This window comes from Panulirus ornatus, chromosome 4 (genome assembly GCF_036320965.1).
Source record: "Panulirus ornatus isolate Po-2019 chromosome 4, ASM3632096v1, whole genome shotgun sequence".
NCBI classification, from domain to species: domain Eukaryota; kingdom Metazoa; phylum Arthropoda; class Malacostraca; order Decapoda; family Palinuridae; genus Panulirus; species Panulirus ornatus.
Window position 1 is genome coordinate 88,994,861 of NC_092227.1, and position 23,149 is coordinate 89,018,009.

General features: G+C 42.9%; 1 protein-coding gene across 3 annotated transcripts in view; it reads left to right on the forward strand.

The window, feature by feature from the left end:
* The first annotated feature begins 6 nt into the window (after nt 1-6).
* The window catches only part of LOC139746207 (cyclin-G-associated kinase-like), a 329,022-nt gene continuing 305,879 nt past the window's right edge, over nt 7-23,149 (forward strand). For all 3 annotated transcript variants that reach the window (XM_071657155.1, XM_071657166.1, XM_071657174.1), the window contains exon 1: nt 7-189. In XM_071657155.1, the coding sequence (XP_071513256.1) occupies nt 32-189 (158 nt within the window). In that variant the 5' untranslated portion in view covers nt 7-31. The remainder of the gene's footprint in view (nt 190-23,149) is intronic.

Consider the following 23,149-nt stretch of genomic DNA (forward strand, 5'->3'; position numbering starts at 1 on the left):
TTGATCTTTGGTATTGGTGTCTATCTTACAGATGGCACAGCACACCACTCCAATGTACCGTGCTCCAGAAATGCTGGATACGTGGAATAACTATCCAATAAATGGTCAAGCAGACATTTGGGCACTTGGATGCATTCTTTACTACCTCTGTTATCTTAAACATCCATTTGAGGATTCTGCTAAATTAAGGTAAGATTGTACTTAGTTAAACTGAGAAAGCTTTCAAAGAGGTTCATAGTTAAACTGAGAAAGCTTTCAAAGAGGTTTGTTTTTATGAACTATGATGGAGTCCATTTGTTTTTGATAGTTTATGCAAGATTTCCATACACCTTGATTTCAGACTTTTTTTTCATACTTCTTACCATTTGCCTCTACAGTAAGCTGCCTTCAGGAACACTTGAACGACAGCTTCATTTATTAACATCCACTCTTTAGGTAACACATATGTGTATTACATCCTTCTATTTGGCATATTCATAACTTATCGAGTCTTGCTTCCATTTCTGGTAATCGTTTTGTTATTCTGCTTTTTTTTTTTTTACACTTCTCTTCTGTTGAAGCTCTTTGTACTCAAAAATTTTTTTTTGAGTCCCTCTCACTAGTTTTCTTATATTCTTACTCCTCACCTCATCAATGTTTGCAGTTACCTGTTTGTGTGTACTGCAGCGGAGTTTCATGCCCCTATCTCGTTAGCTCTCTTTTATGTCTTTTTTTTTGTTATCTCTATTTTTTGTTTTGTTACTTATACTATATTGTGATTATGAAATGTTATACCCAGGCATATCCCAGGCCTGTTTTCTCTGTAGTCTGTCCAGTAGACATGAGGTATTCCCTGGGAATGATAAGGTCAGGACTCATCATATTTTCAGTATTTTGGTGAGGAGGCACCAGCTTTTATTCACCCTCTGTGAATAACTATAAATGTATGAACAGCCATTGCTCATTTTGGGCCCAACATTGCCCACTCAGACACCACCACCAGGTTTATATTGTAGCGCTACCTTCATTTGACACCTTGGAGTTCACAATTTTTTCTTATTAATGTTTGCATGAGGATATACAACATGCTGCTGGTGACATCCAACTTTTGAGATCAGTATCCTTTTTCTTTCACTTCAATTATTGAAAACGAATAGCACCAGAACAGATGAAAAAGGGTCTCATGTTTATGTGTTCACTTTCTAGTAAAATGGGTCTCATTTGCATACAGATGCTCCTTGACTTACGATGGGGTTATGGTCCAATAACCCCATCGTAAATTGAATACTGTACTGAGAAAAAAATTGTTGTTTGAGTACTCACCATTAATGTACACAGCTGAAAGCGCACTGGGCCTGAAGAATGTTTGAAGAGTATAACACTAAAATTAATTGCTAGATGATGAGGATGCTACATCGACAGGGTCATCAATTTCTCTCTTGTTTTAATGAGGCTCAAGAATAGCTGGTTGAAGGCACTCTTGATCACCTGGCTGACTGGAAGCTGCAGCTCACTGCTGCTGTGCAGCATCACGAGAGAGTATCATACCACACATCGCTAGCCTGGGAAAAGAACAAAATTCAAAATCCGAAGTATGTTTTCTACTGAATGCGTATCGCTATCTCACCATTGTAAAGTAAAAAAAATCATAAGTCGGGGAGCATTTGTACATCCACTCTCTATTGAAAAGCGACTCATTTGCATGCATCCACTCTAGTTGTCATGTACAATGCTGTGAAACTAGAGTCTTCTATCCATGGCCAAGCCCAACAGACTTTTCTGGGGCTTTCCTTGATCACTTCGTATAATCTGGTTCTGCCTATTAACAGCCTGTTACCTCCTGAATACCTCAGTTTCAGTTCACTGTATCCTATGCATGCCTTGCACCCTCCTTTGTGATCAGGCCTCAAATCCTCAGAGCATTTTTCATTCCATCCTTTCACCACCTCTTTGATTTACTCCTTCTCCTTTTTCTCTCCAGTTCCAACATGTAAACCTTCTCAGTCAGTCTCTTCTCACTTTTCCTTTTCTTCTGTCCAAATCATTTCTGTACTCTCTCATCAGGTCTCTCATACATATTCTTCGAATTTCCATATCTCTCTTACCTTATTGTATCATATTCAGTTAATCCTTCTCACCATGTATTGTCCTCATATATTTTATTTCCAACATATCCACCTGCATCTACACTTTATTGTTTAGTGCCCAAAGCTCGCATCCTTGCAATTCCATTGGGACTACCATACCATCAGACATACCCATCTTTGCCCACAGAGACAGTGACCCCTCTTTCCACAAACTCCTCAGCGTGCCCAGGACCTCAGCCCCCTCACCCACCCTATGGCTTACTTCAGCTCCCATGGTTCCATCTGCTGCCATAACCACTCCCAGGTATCTAAAACACTCAACCTTCTCAAGGTTCTCTCCAGTCAAACTCATGCTCCAGCAACCTGTCTCTTTCCCTGCTAAACTTTATATACTTTTTTTCGTACTTGATTGTTGTTTCCTGTGTTGGCGAGGTAGCCTCAGGAAACAGATGAAGAAGGACACATCCACTCACATACACATATATAGAGATACATGCACCTGTACATACATATATATGGGAAATTGTATACGAGGGTATTGATTGAGAGGGGTAATGGCATGTACAGAGCATTAGATTGGGGAAGAGCAGTGTGGTTTCAGAAGTGGTACAGGATGTGTCGATCAGGTGTTTGCTGTGAAGAATGTATGTGAAATACATAGAAAAACAGATGGATTTGTATATAGCATTTATGGATCTGGAGAAGGCATATGATAGCGTTAATAGAGATGCTTTGTGGAAGGTATTAAGAGTATATGGTGTAGGAGGTAAGTTGCTAGAAACAGTGAAAAGTTTTTACCAAGGATGTAAGGTATGTGTGCAAGTGGGAAGAGATGAAAGTGATTGGTTCCCAGTGAATGTCAGTTTGCGGCAGGGGTGCATCATGTCTCCATGGCTGTTTGATTTGTTTATGGATAGGGTGGTTAGGGAGGTGAATGCAAGAGATTCGGAGAAAGAGGCAAGTATCCAGTCTGTTGTGGATGAGAGGGTTTGGGAAGCGTGTCAATTGTTGTTCACTGATGATACAGTGCTTGTGGCTGATTTGGGTGAGAAAGTGTAGAAGTTGGTGATTGAGTTTGGTAAAGTGTGTGAAAGAAGAAAGCTGAGAGTAAATGTAAATAAAAGCAAGGTTATTAGGTACAGGAGGGTTGAGGGACAAGTTATTTGGGAGGTAAGTTTTTTTAAATTTGTGCGCAGGAGGGTGGATGTGCTGGAAATGAGATGTTTGAGGACAATATGTGGTGTGAGGTGGTTTGATCGAGTAAGTAATGTAAGGGTAAGAGAGATGTGTGGAAATAAAAAGAGCATGGTTGAGAGAGCAAAAGAGGGTGTTTTGAAATGGTTTGGGCACATGGAGAGAATGAGTGAGGAAAGATTGACCATGAGGATATATGTGTCGGAGGTGGAGGGAACGAGGAGAAGTAGGAGACCAAATTGGAGGTGGAAAGATGGAGTGAAAAAGATTTTGAGTGATCGGGGCCTGAACATTCAGGAGGGTGAAAGGCGGGCAAGGCATAGAGTGAATTGGATCGATGTGGTATACCGGGGTCGACGTGCTGTCAGTGGATTGAATCAGGGCATGTGAAGCGTCTGGGGTAAACCATGGAAAGTTGTGTGGGGCCTGGATGTGAAAAGGGAGCTGTGGTTTCGGGCATTATTGCATGACAGCTAGAGACTGAGTGTGAACGAATGTGGCCTTTGTTGTCTTTTCCTAGCACTACCTCACACACATGAGGGGGAGGGGGATGTTATTCCATGTGTGGCGAGGTGGCGATGGGAATGAATAAAGACAGACAGTATGAATTGTGTGCATGTGTATATATGTATGTGTCTGTGTGTGTATATATATGTGTACATTGAGATGTATAGGTATGTATATTTGCGTGTGTGGACGTGTATGTATATACATGTGTATGGGGGTGGGTTGGGCCATTTCTTTCGTCTGTTTCCGACAGCGACAGAGCTTGTGGCATGAGAAGAGTGGGAGGTGGGCTGTTTAGAAAGGGTAGTGAGTGGTGGGATGAAGAAGTAAGGGTATTAGTGAAAGAGAAGAGAGAGGCATTTGGACGATTTTTGCAGGGAAAAGATGCAATTGAGTGGGAGAAGTATAAAAGAAAGAGACAGGAGGTCAAGAGAAAGGTGCAAGAGGTGAAAAAAAGGGCAAATGAGAGTTGGGGTGAGAGACTATCAGTAAATTTTAGGGAGAATAAAAAGATGTTCTGGAAGGAGGTAAATAGGGTGCGTAAGACAAGGGAGCAAATGGGAACTTCAGTGAAGGGCGTAAATGGGGAGGTGATAACAAGTAGTGGTGATGTGAGAAGGAGATGGAATGAGTATTTTGAAGGTTTGTTGAATGTGTCTGATGACAGAGTGGCAGATATAGGGTGTTTGGGTCGAGGTGGTGTGCAAAGTGAGAGGGTTAGGGAAAATGATTTGGTAAACAGAGAAGAGGTAGTAAAAGCTTTGCGGAAGATGAAAGCCGGCAAGGCAGCAGGCTTGGATGGTATTGCAGTGGAATTTATTAAAAAAGGGGGTGACTGTATTGTTGACTGGTTGGTAAGGTTATTTAATGTATGTATGACTCATGGTGAGGTGCCTGAGGATTGGCGGAATGCGTGCATAGTGCCATTGTACAAAGGCAAAGGGGATAAGAGTACTCTGAGTGCTCAAATTACAGAGGTATAAGTTTGTTGAGTATTCCTGGTAAATTATATGGGAGAGTATTGATTGAGAGGGTGAAGGCATGTACAGAGCATCAGATTGGGGAAGAGCAGTGTGGTTTCAGAAGTGGTAGAGGATGTGTGGATCAGGTGTTTGCTTTGAAGAATGTATGTGAGAAATACTTAGAAGAGCAAATGGATTTGTATGTAGCATTTATGGATCTGGAGAAGGCATATGATAGAGTTGATAGAGATGCTCTGTGGAAGGTATTAAGAATATATGGTGTGGGAGGCAAGTTGTTAGAAGCAGTGAAAAGTTTTTATCGAGGATGTAAGGCATGTGTATGTGTAGGAAGAGAGGAAAGTGATTGGTTCTCAGTGAATGTAGGTTTGCGGCAGGGGTGTGTGATGTCTCCATGGTTGTTTAATTTGTTTATGGATGGGGTTGTTAGGGAGGTAAATGCAAGAGTCTTGGAAAGAGGGGCAAGTATGAAGTCTGTTGGGGATGAGAGAGCTTGGGAAGTGAGTCAGTTGTTGTTCGCTGATGATACAGCGCTGGTGGCGGATTCATGTGAGAAACTGCAGAAGCTGGTGACGGAGTTTGGTAAAGTGTGTGGAAGAAGAAAGTTAAGAGTAAATGTGAATAAGAGCAAGGTTATTAGGTACAGTAGGGTTGAGGGTCAAGTCAATTGGGAGGTGAGTTTGAATGGAGAAAAACTGGAGGAAGTGAAGTGTTTTAGATATCTGGGAGTGGATCTGTCAGCGGATGGAACCATGGAAGCGGAAGTGGATCATAGGGTGGGGGAGGGGGCGAAAATTTTGGGAGCCTTGAAAAATGTGTGGAAGTCGAGAACATTATCCCGGAAAGCAAAAATGGGTATGTTTGAAGGAATAGTAGTTCCAACAATGTTGTATGGTTGCGAGGCGTGGGCTATGGATAGAGTTGTGCGCAGGAGGATGGATGTGCTGGAAATGAGATGTTTGAGGACAATGTGTGGTGTGAGGTGGTTTGATCGAGTAAGTAACGTAAGGGTAAGAGAGATGTGTGGAAATAAAAAGAGCGTGGTTGAGAGAGCAGAAGAGGGTGTTTTGAAATGGTTTGGGCACATGGAGAGAATGAGTGAGGAAAGATTGACCAAGAGGATATATGTGTCGGAGGTGGAGGGAACGAGGAGAAGAGGGAGACCAAATTGGAGGTGGAAAGATGGAGTGAAAAGGATTTTGTGTGATCGGGGCCTGAACATGCAGGAGGGTGAAAGGAGGGCAAGGAATAGAGTGAATTGGAGCGATGTGGTATACAGGGGTTGACGTGCTGTCAGTGGATTGAATCAAGGCATGTGAAGCGTCCGGGGTAAACCATGGAAAGCTGTGTAGGTATGTATATTTGCGTGTGTGGACGTGTGTATGTACATGTGTATGGGGGGGGGTTGGGCCATTTCTTTCGTCTGTTTCCTTGCGCTACCTCGCAAACGCGGGAGACAGCGACAAAGTATAAAAAAAAAAAAAAGAAAGTTTGAATTCCTCGCGTGTCGTAGAAGGCGACTAGAGGGGACGGGAGCGGGGGGCCAGAAATCCTCCCCTCCTTGTATTTTTTTTAACTTTCTAAAATGGGAAACAGAAGGAGTCACACGGGGAGTGCTCATCCTCCTCGAAGGCTCAGACTGGGGTGTCTAAATGTGTGTGGATGTAACCAAGATGTGAAAAAAGGAGAGATAGGTAGTATGTTTGAGGAAAGGAACCTGGATGTTTTGGCTCTGAGTGAAACGAAGCTCAAGGGTAAAGGGGAAGAGTGGTTTGGGAATGTCTTGGGAGTAAAGTCAGGGGTTAGTGAGAGGACAAGAGCAAGGGAAGGAGTAGCAGTACTCCTGAAACAGGAGTTGTGGGAGTATGTGATAGAATGTAAGAAAGTAAATTCTCGATTAATATGGGTAAAACTGAAAGTTGATGGAGAGAGATGGGTGATTATTGGTGCATACGCACCTGGGCATGAGAAGAAAGATCATGAGAGGCAAGTGTTTTGGGAGCAGCTGAATGAGTGTGTTAGTAGTTTTGATGCACGAGACCGGGTTATAGTGATGGGTGATTTGAATGCAAAGGTGAGTAATGTGGCAGTTGAGGGAATAATTGGTATACATGGGGTGTTCAGTGTTGTAAATGGAAATGGTGAAGAGCTTGTAGATTTATGTGCTGAAAAAGGACTGGTGATTGGGAATACCTGGTTTAAAAAGCGAGATATACATAAGTATACGTATGTAAGTAGGAGAGATGGCCAGAGAGCGTTATTGGATTACGTGTTGATTGACAGGCGCGCGAAAGAGAGACTTTTGGATGTTAATGTGCTGAGAGGTGCAACTGGAGGGATGTCTGATCATTATCTTGTGGAGGCTAAGGTGAAGATTTGTATGGGTTTTCAGAAAAGAAGAGTGAATGTTGGGGTGAAGAGGGTGGTGAGAGTAAGTGAGCTTGAGAAGGAGACTTGTGTGAGGAAGTACCAGGAGAGACTGAGTACAGAATGGAAAAAGGTGAGAACAATGGAAGTAAGGGGAGTGGGGGAGGAATGGGATGTATTTAGGGAAGCAGTGATGGATTGCGCAAAAGATGCTTGTGGCATGAGAAGAGTGGGAGGTGGGTTGATTAGAAAGGGTAGTGAGTGGTGGGATGAAGAAGTAAGATTATTAGTGAAAGAGAAGAGAGAGGCATTTGGACGATTTTTGCAGGGAAAAAATGCAATTGAGTGGGAGATGTATAAAAGAAAGAGACAGGAGGTCAAGAGAAAGGTGCAAGAGGTGAAAAAGAGGGCAAATGAGAGTTGGGGTGAGAGAGTATCATTAAATTTTAGGGAGAATAAAAAGATGTTCTAGAAGGAGGTAAATAAAGTGCATAAGACAAGGGAGCAAATGGGAACTTCAGTGAAGGGCGCAAATAGGGAGGTGATAACAAGTAGTGGTGATGTGAGAAGGAGATGGAGTGAGTATTTTGAAGGTTTGTTGAATGTGTTTGATGATAGAGTGGCAGATATAGGGTGTTTTGGTCGAGGTGGTGTGCAAAGTGAGAGTGTTAGGGAAAATGATTTGGTAAACAGAGAAGAGGTAGTGAAAGCTTTGCGGAAGATGAAAGCCGGCAAGGCAGCAGGTTTGGATGGTATTGCAGTGGAATTTCTCAAAAAAGGGGGTGACTGTATTGTTGACTGGTTGGTAAGGTTATTTAATGTATGTATGACACTGGAGGAAGTCAAGTGTTTTAGATATCTGGGAGTGGATCTGTCAGCGGATGGAACCATGGAAGCGGAAGTGGATCATAGGGTGGGGGAGGGGACGAAAATTCTGGGGGCCTTGAAGAATGTGTGGAAGTCGAGAACATTATCTCCGAAAGCAAAAATGGGTATGTTTGAGGGAATAGTGGTTCCAACAATGTTGTATGGTTGCGAGGCGTGGGCTATGGATAGAGTTGTGCACAGGAGGATGGATGTGCTGGAAATGAGATGTTTGAGGACAATGTGTGGTGTGAGGTGGTTTGATCGAGTGAGTAACGTAAGGGTAAGAGAGATGTGTGGAAATAAAAAGAGCGTGGTTGAGAGAGCAGAAGAGGGTGTTTTGAAGTGGTTTGGGCACATGGAGAGAATGAGTGAGGAAAGATTGACCAAGAGGATATATGTGTCGGAGGTGGAGGGAACGAGGAGAAGAGGGAGACCAAATTGGAGGTGGAAAGATGGAGTGAAAAAGATTTTGTGTGATCGGGGCCTGAACATGCAGGAGGGTGAAAGGAGGGCAAGGAATAGAGTGAATTGGAGCGATGTGGTATACAGGGGTTGACGTGCTGTCAGTGGATTGAATCAAGGCATGTGAAGCGTCTGGGGTAAACCATGGAAAGCTGTGTAGGTATGTATATTTGCGTGTGTGGACATATGTATATACATGTGTATGGGGGGGGGTTGGGCCATTTCTTTCGTCTGTTTCCTTGCGCTACCTCGCAAACGCGGGAGACAGCGACAAAGTATAAAAAAAAAAAAAAAAAAATGACTCATGGTGAGGTGCCTGAGGATTGGCGGAATGCGTGCATAGTGCCATTGTACAAAGGCAAAGGGGATAAGAGTGAGTGCTCAAATTACAGAGGTATAAGTTTGTTTGTGGTTTGAGCGCTCACTCTTGTCCCCTTTGCCTTTGTACAGTGGCACTGTGCGCGCGTTCCGCCAGTCCTCAGGCGCCTCACCGTGAGTCGTGCATACATTGGATGACCTTGCCAACCAGTCAATAATGCGGTCGCCCCCTTTTTTGATAATTTCCACTGCAATACCATCCCTGGGATAGGGGAGAAAGAATACTTCCCACGTATTCCCTGCGTGTTGTAGAAGGCGACTAAAAGGGAAGGGAGCGGGGGGCTGGAAATCCTCCCCTCTCATTTTTTTTCAATTTTCCAAAAGAAGGAACAGAGAAGGGGGCCAGGTGAGGTTATTCCCTCAAAGGCCCAGTCCTCTGTTCTTAACGCTACCTCGCTAACGTGGGAAATGGCGAATAGTATGAAAAAGAAAAAAAAAAAAAAGTTCGTTGAGTATTCCTGGTAAATTATATGGGAGGGTATTGATTGAGAGGGTGAAGGCATGTACAGAGCATCAGATTGGGGAAGAGCAGTGTGGTTTCAGAAGTGGTAGAGGATGTGTGGATCAGGTGTTTGCTTTGAAGAATGTATGTGAGAAATACTTAGAAAAGCAAATGGATTTGTATGTAGCATTTATGGATCTGGAGAAGGCATATGATAGAATTGATAGAGATGTTCTGTGGAAGGTATTAAGAATATATGGTGTGGGAGGCAAGTTGTTAGAAGCAGTGAAAAGTTTTTATCGAGGATGTAAGGCATGTGTACGTGTAGGAAGAGAGGAAAGTGATTGGTTCTCAGTGAATGTAGGTTTGCGGCAGGGGTGTGTGATGTCTCCATGGTTGTTTAATTTGTTTATGGATGGGGTTGTTAGGGAGGTGAATGCAAGAGTTTTGGAAAGAGGGGCAAGTATGAAGTCTGTTGTGGATGAGAGAGCTTGGGAAGTGAGTCAGTTGTTGTTCGCTGATGATACAGCGCTGGTGGCTGATTCATGTGAGAAACTGCAAAAGCTGGTGACTGAGTTTGGTAAAGTGTGTGAAAGAAGAAAGTTAAGAGTAAATGTGAATAAGAGCAAGGTTATTAGGTACAGTAGGGTTGAGGGTCAAGTCATTTGGGAGGTAAGTTTGAATGGGAAAGACTGGAGGAAGTAAAGTGTTTTAGATATCTGGGAGTGGATGTGGCAGCGAATGGAACCATGGAAGCGGAAGTGGATCATAGGGTGGGGGAGGGGGCGAAAATTCTGGGAGCCTTGAAGAATGTGTGGAAGTCGAGAACATTATCTCGGAAAGCAAAAATGGGTATGTTTGAAGGAATTGTGGTTCCAACAATGTTGTATGGTTGCGAGGCGTGGGCTATGGATAGAGTTGTGCGCAGGAGGGTGGATGTGCTGGAAATGAGATGTTTGAGGACAATGTGTGGTGTGAGGTGGTTTGATCGAGTAAGTAACGTAAGGGTAAGAGAGATGTGTGGAAATAAAAAGAGCGTGGTTGAGAGAGCAGAAGAGGGTGTTTTGAAATGGTTTGGGCACATGGAGAGGGATGAGTGAGGAAAGATTGACCAAGAGGATATATGTTTCGGAGGTGGAGGGAGCGAGGAGAAGTGGGAGACCAAATTGGAGGTGGAAAGATGGAGTGAAAAAGATTTTGTGTGATCGGGGCCTGAACATGCAGGAGGGTGAAAGGAGGGCAAGGAATAGAGTGAATTGGATCGATGTGGTATACTGGGGTTGACATGCTGTCAGTGGATTGAATCAGGGCATGTGAAGCGTCTGGGGTAAACCATGGAAAGCTGTGTAGGTATATATATTTGCATGTGTGGACGTGTATGTATATACATGTGTACGGGGGTGGGTTGGGCCATTTCTTTCGTCTGTTTCCTTGCGCTACCTTGCAAATGCGGGAGACAGCGACAAAGCAAAAAAAAAAAGAAAAGTTTGAATGGAGAAAACTGGAAGAAGTGAAGTGTTTTAGATATCTGGGAGTGGGCTTAGCAGTGGATGGAAGCATGGGAGCAGAAGTGAGTCACTCGGTGGGGGAGGAAGCGAAGGTTCTGGGAGCGTTGAAGAATGTATGGAAGGTGAGAATGTTATCTCGGAGAGCAAAAATGGGTATGTTTGAAAGAATAGTGGTTCCAACAATATTATATGGTTGCGATGCATGTGCTATAGATAAGGTTTTGTGGAGGAGGGTGGATGTATTGGAAATGAAATGGTAGAGAACAATATGTGGTATGAGGTTGTTTGATCGAGCATGTAATGAAAGGGTAAGAGAGATGTGTGGTCATAAGAGTGTGGTTGAGAGAGTAGAAGAGGGTGTGTTGAAAAATTTTGGACACATGGAGAGAATGAGTGAGGAAAGATTGACAAAGAAGATATATGTGTCAGAGGTGGAGGGAAGAAGAAGAAGTGGGAGACCAAATTGGAGGTGGAAGGATGGAGTGAAAATGATTTTGAGTGGTTGGGCCATTCATTCTTCGTCTGTTTCCTTGCGCTACCTTGCTGACACGGGAAACCGATTAAGTATAATGATAATGATAATAGAATGTATATACATACATACATATACATACACATGCATACATACACATGCATACATACACATGTACATATTCATATTTGCTTGCCTTCATCCGTTTCTGACACTAACCTGCCCTATTGGAAACAGCACAAATACATGAAGGAAAGGAAAAAAGCTGACATATACATTCTCTTCTCCTCCACACCCAATCACCACCCCCTGCGTCAGTGAGGTAGCACCACTCTCACTCACACTCATTCTCTAGCTGTCATGTGTAATCCACCAAAACTGCATCTCCCTATCCACATCCAGGCCCCACAGACCTTTCCATGGTTTACCCCAGATGTTTCATGTTCCCTGGTTCAGTCCATTGATGGCCCATCGACGCCAGTGTACCACATCATTCCAATTCACTCTATTCTTTGCACGCCTTTCACCCTCCTGCATGTTCAGGCCCCAATTGCTCAAAATCTTTTTCTCTCCATAATTCATATCCAGTTTAGTCTCCCAGTTCTCCTTGTTCCCTCCACTTTTAGCACATGTATCCTCTTTGTCAGTCTTTCCTTACTCATTCTCTCCATATGTCCAGACCACTTCAACACACATTCTTCTCCTCTCTCAGCCACACTCTTCATTCCCACCCATCTCTCTTACCCTTTCATTACCTATTTGATCAAACCACCTCACATCACATATTGTCCTCAAACAATTAATTTCCAACACATCTGCCTTCCTTCGCACAACCCTATCTATAGCCCATTTCTTGCAACCATGTAATATTTTTCGAACTGCTATACCTTCAGACATACCCATTTTTGCTCTCTGAGATAACATTTTTCCCTTTCCACACATTCTTCATCGCTCCCAGAACCTTTGACCCCTCCCCATCTTATGACTCATTCCACTTTCATTTATGACTCATTCCACTTCCATGGTTCCATTCTCTGCTAAGTCCTCTCCCAGATATCTAAAACACTTCATTTCCTCAGGTTTTTCTTCATTCAAAGTCATATCCCAATCAACTTATCCCTCATCCCTGCTGAACCTGATAACCTTTCTTTTATTCACATTTACTCTCAACTTTCTCCTTTCACACACTCTTCCGAACTCAGTCACCGCCATCTGCAGTTTCTCACTCGAATCTGCCACCAGTGCTGTATCATCAACGATCTACAATTGACTCACATCCCAGGCCCCCTCATCCCAACAGACTCTAGCATTTTCCTTCCTCACCACTTCATCCACAAACAAATTAAACAACCATGATGACATCACACATCCCTGCCACAGACCAAACTTCGCAGGGAACCATTCACTCTCCTCTCTTCCTACTTGCATACACTGCTTCAAGCAGCATATATTCGTGATACCATCCAAAAAGTATCTCTATCAATCCTATCTTTTGCCTTCTGCAGATCAGTAAATGCCACATACAAATCCAACTGTTTTTTAAAGTATTTCTTACATTCTTCAAAGCAATTACTTGATCCACACATCCTCTGCCATTTCTGAAACCATGCTGCTCATCCCCAATCTGGTACTCTTTATATGCTTCCACCCTCTCAGTCAATTCCCTCCCATATAACTTATCAGGTATATGTAAGAGGCTTATACCTCTGTAGTTTGAACACTTACCTTTATCCCATTTGCATTGCACATGCATTCTGCCAATCCTCAAGTGCTTTACCATGATCTGTCCATAAATTATATATCCCTACCAACCAATCAACAACACAGTCACCCTCTTTCTTAATATATTCAACTGCAATATCATCCACTCCAGTCCCCTTGCTGCATTTCATTTGCCACAGGCTTTCACCACCTTTTCTCTCTTCACCAAACCACTCTCCTTAACTCTCACTTTGCTTACCACCCCAAACAAAACACCCTACATTTACCGTTCCGTGATCAGACACTTAGCAGTCCTTCAAAGTGCTTGCTCCATCTCCTCCTTGTTTCACTTCTCCTTTAGCCTCATTCACCGATGTTCTTATTTATTCTCTTGTCTTTTGCATATTATTTACCTCTGTCCAAAATTTTTTTTTAGTTTTTATATAGTTTTTAACCCCATCCCTTACACAATTTTTTCTCAAGGTATGTTCCAAAAATCATCTATTTTTTGATGCAGTTTTGAAATGTATACAGATAGACAAAGCAACAACGCAAAATAGTTTGTTCAAAATGTTAATTTTTTCATTTTTTTTCATACTTGCTTGACGTTTCCCATTTTAGCAAGGTATTGCCCAGAATAGATGGAGAAAGGCTTAATCCATATTCATTGCATTTGTAATACACTGAAACCATGGATCCTTGTCTACAGCCTGGCCCCACAGACCTTTCCATAGTTTACCCTGGACACTTTACATTCCCTGGTTTAGTCCATTGACAGCATTTCAACTCCTGTATACCACATCATTCCAGTTCACTCTGTCCTGTGGACACTTTTCACCCTCCTGCCTGTTAAGGCCACAATCACTCAAAAGTTTTCTTGCTCCATCCTTCCATCTCCAACTTTATTCTCTCCATTCTCCTTGTTCCCTCCATTTCTGACACGTATATCTTCTTTGTCAACCTTTATCTCTCTCATTCTCTCTGCATGTCCAAACCATTTCAACACAACTTCTTCAACTCTCTCAACCAGACTTTTATTACCACACCTCTCTCATACCATTTCATTATTTGCTTGATCAAACCACGTCTCACCACATATTGTCTCCAAACAATTCATTTCCAACACACCCACTCTCCTCCACACAGTCTTATCTACAGCCCATGCCTCGCATCCATATAGTACTGTACCTTCAAACAAATCCATTTTTGCCTTCCCAGATAATGTTTTCTCTTTCCACACATTCTTCAGTGCTTCCAGAACCTTTGCCTCCTCATCCCCTGGGGTAGGGGAGAAAAATTAGTACCTTCATATTCCTTGTGTGTCATAGAAGGCAACTGAAGATGAATTATTAATATTTCTGTGAGTCCAAGTTATCTTGACATACAAAAATATTTGTGAAAAAGAGAAGAAGTACCTTTTTGATCTTTTGACTATAGATGTTTTAGAAAACAAAAACAGGCAGCTTGGTGAAGAAATAGATGTGATAATGCCGTCATCCTTTACTGTACATAGCTGCTTATCCCTTCACCTATCATGTCAGCAGGTTCATTGCTGTATCATGGATACACTGCAGTGTTCTGATATTCGTCAGTTGTATAACTTCTTTTCTTTTCTTTCATACTATTCGCCATTTCCCGCATTAGCGAGGTAGCGTTGAGAACAGAGGACTGGGCCCTTGAGGGAATATCCTCACCTGGGCCCCTTCTCTGTTCCCTCTTTTGGAAAATTAAAAAAAAAAGTGAGAGGGGAGGATTTCCAGCCCCCCGCTCCCTACCCTTTTAGTCGCCTTCTACGACACGCAGGGAATACGTGGGAAGTATTCTTTCTCCCCTATCCCCAGGGATAAGTTGTATAACTAGTAAAGGCAAATATTTGGGCAGGTACCATAAGAGGTAAAGATAACTCAACTGTGGCACACCCCATAGCATCAGCTGGACTATCCAAGTTGGAGCTCATAGCATCTTGAAGTTTTATCTTTATTGTGTGTCTTTATAGTCATTACTGTCATATTCATCATTACTTAACATACTGAGACTAAAAAAATTGTGGAAAAGCAGAAATAAACCAGATGCTTGTACCTCCTCAAAGAAACACTTTGCTGATTTTGTCTGCTGGACAACCCAAGTCTGAGCTTTTCTTCTCATAAGGCTAGGTATTATCTTCACTAGCTGATTACGTAGTCATCACTTATAATCATCATCATCATGCAGCATTTTGAGGGTGAAATAAACTGTGGAAAAGTGAGCAAAAAATAAGGTGGATGCTTGCACCTCCTCTGTCTCTTATCTGTATATGTAGATAATTGCTTGTATTGCCATGTATTGATATAATATCATCTTCACTACTTTTTTCTGCTGGGAATGATAGAAAATGTATGTGGAACCTTACATGAGTTATCTTTGGATGAAAGGTTCAGTAAGATGTAAAGATGACTCAAATATGGTATGCCCCATAGCATGAAAGGGGCTTGTGAGAGATGCACTTGGCAATGAGAAGGAAGATGATGAGAGGCAAGAGAGTAGCTGAATGAGTGTGTTAGCAGTTTTGTTGCAAGAGATATATTTATTTGAATGCAAGAGTTGGTAATATGGCAATTAAGGGTATAATTGAGGACATGGGGTACTAAGTTTAATACCTCTAAGACTCAGTTTCTACCCATCTCTCTTGTCAAAAATTTTTCAAATTTCCTCTCTCCTGTAATAGTTCTGTAATTTCACTTCTTAACTCATTTAGCATATTTGGTTTTACTGTAATATCCACTCTCTTGGGAACCCCACTTTATGGAAATATCTAAGTCTGTCTTGAAGAAACCTGGAGTTCTGTTTAAGTGTCAAAATTCCTTTTCTTCTGAACAGTTGCTCTGTTTATAAAAAGGAATAAATCTATCCTTGTATGGAGTACTGCTCTCACATATAGGGTGGTTCTAGCTCTGCATCTTTACTTGATAGAGTTGAGTTGAAAGTGGTCTGACTTATCAACTTGCCCAGGGTAACTTCAAAACTTGACCCACTTGCTCTATGAACCTCTTGCTCTATGACCCTCTTGCTCTATGACCCACTTGCTCTATGACCTACTTGCTCTATGATCCACTTGCTCTACACTGCAGTGTTGGTTCACTTTCCCCTTCTATCAATATCCAGTTTTGCTCCCAAAAGGTGGCTGCTTGCGTCCCTTGCTCTAGCTAGACCACATAGTACTGAGTACGCTGATGTGTCACATGATTATTATGTGGCCATTGGCAACTTAGGGGTGGGCTGCTTAGATAACTGTTTCTTTCCCTATACCTTGAAACTTTGGAACTCTTTACCCTCTCATGGCTTTCCTGATACCTATGACCAGGCACATTGTAAAAAACAGATTTTTCACTTCTTCCAAAATTTATGGGTACTTTTCATTTCTTTATTTTTTTTTTCCTTTCATAATTCTCTCTATTTCAATTAAAGGCTGGCTTTTTATAGACTTTTGCCTGTGACTGGAGCCTTCACTGTGAAGAGAAAGAAATAATTAGAGGTGAACAGGAATGATGAACAGCTTCTAGAGTTATGTTTTATTTTTTTTTTTTTTTTTTATACTTTGTCGCTGTCTCCCGCGTTTGCGAGGTAGCGCAAGGAAACAGACGAAAGAAATGGCCCAACCCCCCCCCATACACATGTATATACATACGTCCACACACGCAAATATACATACCTACACAGCCTTCCACGGTTTACCCCAGACGCTTCACATGCCCTGCTTCAATCCACTGACAGCACGTCAACCCCGGTATACCACATCGCTCCAACTCACTCTATTCCTTGCCCTCCTTTCACCCTCCTGCATGTTCAGGCCCCGATCACACAAAATCTTTTTCACTCCATCTTTCCACCTCCAATTTGGTCTCCCTCTTCTCCTTGTTCCCTCCACCTCTGACACATATATCCTCTTGGTCAATCTTTCCTCACTCATCCTCTCCATGTGCCCAAACCACTTCAAAACACCCTCTTCTGCTCTCTCAACCACGCTCTTTTTATTTCCACACATCTCTCTTACCCTTACGTTACTCACTCGATCAAACCACCTCACACCACACATTGTCCTCAAACATCTCATTTCCAGCACATCCATCCTCCTGCGCACAACTCTATCCATAGCCCACGCCTCGCAACCATACAACATTGTTGGAACCACTATTCCTTCAAACATACCCATTTTTGCTTTCCGAGATAATGTTCTCGACTTCCACACATTCTTCAAGGCCCCCAGGATTTTCGCCCCCTCCCCCACCCTATGATCCACTTCCGCTTCCATGGTTCCATCCGCTGCCAGATCCACTCCCAGATATCTAAAACACTTCACTTCCTCCAGTTTTTCTCCATTCAAACTCACCTCCCAATTGACTTGACCCTCAACCCTACTGTACCTAATAACCTTGCTCTTATTCACATTTACTCTTAACTTTCTTCTTCCACACACTTTTCCAAACTCAGTCACCAGCTTCTGCAATTTCTCACATGAATCAGCCACCAGCGCTGTATCATCAGCGAACAACAACTGACTCACTTCCCAAGCTCTCTCATCCCCAACAGACTTCATACTTGCCCCTCTTTCCAAAACTCTTGCATTTACCTCCCTAACAACCCCATCCATAAACAAATTAAACAACCATGGAGACATCACACACCCCTGCCGCAAACCTACATTCACTGAGAACCAATCACTTTCCTCTCTTCCTACACGTACACATGCCTTACATCCTCGATAAAAACTTTTCACTGCTTCTAACATCTTTCCTCCCACACCATATATTCTTAATACCTTCCACAGAGCATCTCTATCAACTCTATCATATGCCTTCTCCAGATCCATAAATGCTACATACAAATCCATTTGCTTTTCTAAGTATTTCTCACATACATTCTTCAAAGCAAACACCTGATCCACACATCCTCTACCACTTCTGAAACCACACTGCTCTTCCCCAATCTGATGCTCTGTACATGCCTTCACCCTCTCAATCAATACCCTCCCATATAATTTACCAGGAATACTCAACAAACTTATACCTCTGTAATTTGAGCACTCACTCTTATCCCCTTTGCCTTTGTACAATGGCACTATGCACGCATTCCGCCAATCCTCAGGCATCTCACCATGAGTCATACATACATTAAATAACCTTACCAACCAGTCAACAATACAGTCACCCCCTTTTTTAATAAATTCCACTGCAATACCATCCAAACCTGCTGCCTTGCCGGCTTTCATCTTCCGCAAAGCTTTCACTACCTCTTCTATGTTTACCAAATCATTTGCCCTAACCCTCTCACTCTGCACACCACCTCGCCCAAAACACCCTATATCTGCCACTCTATCATCAAACACATTCAACAAACCTTCAAAATACTCACTCCATCTCCTTCTCACATCACCAATACTTGTTATCACCTCCCCACTTGCGCCCTTCACCGAAGTTCCCATTTGCTCCCTTGTCTTACGCACTTTATTTACCTCCTTCCAGAACATCTTTTTATTCTCCCTAAAATTTAATGATACTCTCTCACCCCAACTCTCATTTGCCCTTTTTTTCACCTCTTGCACCTTTCTCTTGACCTCCTGTCTCTTTCTTTTATACATCTCCCACTCAATTGCATTATTTCCCTGCAAAAATCGTCCAAATGCCTCTCTCTTCTCTTTCACTAATACTCTTACTTCTTCATCCCACCACTCACTACCCTTTCTAATCAACCCACCTCCCACTCTTCTCATGCCACAAGCATCTTTTGTGCAATCCATCACTGATTTCCTAAATACATCCCATTCCTCCCCCACTCCCCTTACTTCCATTGTTCTCACCTTTTTCCATTCTGTACTCAGTCTCTCCTGGTACTTCCTCACACAGGTCTCCTTCTCAAGCTCACTTACTCTCACCACCCTCTTCACCCCAACATTCACTCTTCTTTTCTGAAAACCCATACAAATCTTCACCTTAGCCTCCACAAGATAATGATCAGACATCCCTCCAGTTGCACCTCTCAGCACATTAACATCCAAAAGTCTCTCTTTCGCACGCCTGTCAATTAACACGTAATCCAATAACGCTCTCTGGCCATCTCTCCTACTTACATAAGTATACTTATGTATATCTCGCTTTTTAAACCAGGTATTCCCAATCATCAGTCCTTTTTCAGCACATAAATCTACAAGCTCTTCACCATTTCCATTTACAACACTGAACACCCCATGTATACCAATTATTCCCTCAACTGCCACATTACTCACCTTTGCATTCAAATCACCCATCACTGTGACCCGGTCTCGTGCATCAAAACCACTAACACACTCATTCAGCTGCTCCCAAAACACTTGCCTCTCTTGATCTTTCTTCTCATGCCCAGGTGCATATGCACCAATAATCACCCACCTCTCTCCATCAACTTTCAGTTTTACCCATATTAATCGAGAACTTACTTTCTTACACTCTATCACTTACTCCCACAACTCCTGTTTCAGGAGTATTGCTACTCCTTCCCTTGCTCTTGTCCTCTCACTAACCCCTGACTTTACTCCCCAGACATTCCCAAACCACTCTTCCCCTTTACCCTTGAGCTTCGTTTCACTCAGAGCCAAAACATCCAGATTCCTTTCCTCAAACATACTACCTATCTCTCCTTTTTTCACATCTTGGTTACATCCACACACATTTAGGCACCCCACTCTGAGCCTTCGAGGAGGATGAGCACTCCCCGCGTGACTCCTTCTTCTGTTTCCCATTTTAGAAAGTTAATACAAGGAGGGGAGGATTTCTGGCCCCCCGCTCCTGTCCCCTCTAGTCGCTTTCTACGACACGCGAGGAATACGTGGGAAGTATTCTTTCACCCCTATCCCCAGGGATAATATACATATATATATACATATACACATACACACACATACACATACATACGCACATATACACACACACACACACATACATATATATACATATGAGAAATGTAAGAAACAATTTAGAAAACTGAAACTTCTAGCTTGAAATGAATGAAAAAAAAAAGAGAATGTCACATAATGGTTCAACCTCTGGCTATGGAAAAAAGGAAATGTATAATTTATTTACACAAACGTCAATAGCAGTTCTCATCAATTTAACCACTGTATGTAAGGCATGTGTACGTGTAGGAAGAGAGGAAAGTGATTGGTTCTCAGTGAATGTAGGTTTGCGGCAGGGGTGTGTGATGTCTCCATGGTTGTTTAATTTGTTTATGGATGGGGTTGTAAAGGAGGTAAATGCAAGAGTCCTGGAAAGAGGGGCAAGTATGAAGTCTGTTGGGGATGAGAGAGCTTGGGAAGTGAGTCAATTGTTGTTCGCTGATGATACAGCGCTGGTGGCTGATTCATGTGAGAAACTGCAGAAGCTGGTGACTGAGTTTGGTAAAGTGTGTGGAAGAAGAAAGTTGAGAGTAAATGTGAATAAGAGCAAGGTTATTAGGTACAGTAGGGGTGAGGGTCAAGTCAATTGGGAGGTGAGTTTGAATGGAGAAAAACTGGAGGAAGTGAAGTGTTTTAGATATCTGGGAGTGGATCTGTCAGCGGATGGAACCATGGAAGCGGAAGTGGATCATAGGGTGGGGGAGGGGGCGAAAATTTTGGGAGCCTTGAAAAATGTGTGGAAGTCGAGAACATTATCTCGGAAAGCAAAAATGGGTATGTTTGAGGGAATAGTGGTACCAACAATGCTGTATGGTTGCGAGGCGTGGGCTATGGATAGAGATGTGCGCAGGAGGATGGATGTGCTGGAAATGAGATGTTTGAGGACAATGTGTGGTGTGAGGTGGTTTGAGCGAGTAAGTAACGTAAGGGTAAGAGAGATGTGTGGAAATAAAAAGAGCGTGGTTGAGAGAGCAGAAGAGGGTGTTTTGAAATGGTTTGGGCACATGGAGAGAATGAGTGAGGAGAGATTGACCAAGAGGATATATGTGTCGGAGGTGGAGGGAACGAGGAGAAGAGGGAGACCAAATTGGAGGTGGAAAGATGGAGTGAAAAAGATTTTGTGTGATCGGGGCCTGAACATGCAGGAGGGTGAAAGGAGGGCAAGAAATAGAGTGAATTGGAGTCATGTGGTATACAGGGGTTGACGTGCTGTCAGTGGATTGAAGCAAGGCATGTGAAGCGTCTGGGGTAAACCATGGAAAGCTGTGTAGGTATGTATATTTGCGTGTGTGGACGTGTGTATGTACATGTGTATGGGGGGGGGGGGTTGGGCCATTTCTTTCGTCTGTTTCCTTGCGCTACCTCGCAAACGCGGGAGACAGCGACAAAGTATAAAAAAAAAAAAAAAAAAAAAAATCAATAAGCTTCAATGTCTAAGCTACATTTTTCTCCAATTTCACTATTTTCCTTCACATTTTCATTTGTGTCTGAAGGTTCTACTTCAAGAGTGATTGTTTTTCCAGTAAGGGTCTTCACATCTTGGTTACATCCACACACACCCAGGCACCCCACTCTGAGCCTTCGAGGAGGATGCTTTACTTGTGGTGCTGACTTCCCTCTTTAAATTTGATCGCCATTTCCCGCGTAGTTCACTTTCTCTCCAGTAGGACGGTTAGACCACTTGGCTCGTACACGACCTGACCCTTCCCCACACCAAAGGTGTTTTATTTATTATACTTAATTGCCGTCTCCAGTGTCAGCAGGGTAGCACATGGAAACAGACGAGGAATGGCTCAACCCACCCATGTACAAATGTATATACATAAATGCCCGTACATGCATATGTACATACATATACATTTCAACATATACATAGCATATACATATTTATTTATTTATTTATTTTTTTTTTGCTTTGTCGCTGTCTCCCGCATTTGTGAGGTAGCGCAAGGAAACAGACGAAGGAAATGGCCCAACCCACCCCCATACACATGTATATACATACGTCCACACACGCAAATATACATACCTACACAGCTTTCCATGGTTTACCCCAGATGCTTCACATGCCCTGATTCAATCCACTGACAGCACGTCAACCCCGGTATACCACATCGATCCAATTCACTCTATTCCTTGCCCTCCTTTCACCCTCCTGCATGTTCAGGCCCCGATCAAACAAAATCTTTTTCACTCCATCTTTCCACCTCCAATTTGGTCTCCCACTTCTCGTTCCCTCCACCTCCGACACAAATATCCTCTTGGTCAATCTTTCCTCACTCATTCTCTCCATGTGCCCAAACCATTTCAAAACACCCTCTTCTGCTCTCTCAACCACGCTCTTTTTATTTCCACACATCTCTCTTACCCTTACGTTACTTACTCGATCAAACCACCTCACACCACACATTGTCCTCTAACATCTCATTTCCAGCACCTCCATCCTCCTGCACACAGCTCTATCCATAGCCCACGCCTCGCAACCATACAACATTGTTGGAACCACTATTCCTTCAAACATACCCATTTTTGCTTTCCGAGATAATGTTCTCGACTTCCACACATTCTTCAAGGCTCCCAGGATTTTTGCCCCCCTCCCCCACCCTATGATCCACTTCTGCTTCCATGGTTCCATCCGCTGCCAGATCCACTCCCAGATATCTAAAACACTTTACTTCCTCCAGTTTTTCTCCATTCAAACTTACCTCCCAATTGACTTGACCCTCAACCCTACTGTACCTAATAACCTTGCTCTTATTCACATTTACTCTTAACTTTCTTCTTTCACACACTTTACCAAACTCAGTCACCAGCTTCTGCAGTTTCTCACATGAATCCGCCACCAGCGCTGTATCATCAGCGAACAACAACTGACTCACTTCCCAAGCTCTCTCATCCCCAACAGACTTCATACTTGCCCCTCTTTCCAAAACTCTTGCATTCACCTCCCTCACAACCCCATCCATAAACAAATTAAACAACCATGGAGACATCACACACCCCTGCCGCAGACCTACATTCACTGAGAACCAATCACTTTCCTCTCTTCCTACACGTACGCATGCCTTACATCCTCGATAAAAACTTTTCACTGCTTCTAACAACTTGCCTCTCACACCATATATTCTTAATACCTTCCACAGAGCATCGCTATCAACTCTATCATATGCCTTCTCCAGATCCATAAATGCTACATACAAATCCATTTGCTTTTCTAAGTATTTCTCAGTTGATGGAGAGAGATGGGTGATTATTGGTGCATATGCACCTGGGCATGAGAAGAAAGATCATGAGAGGCAAG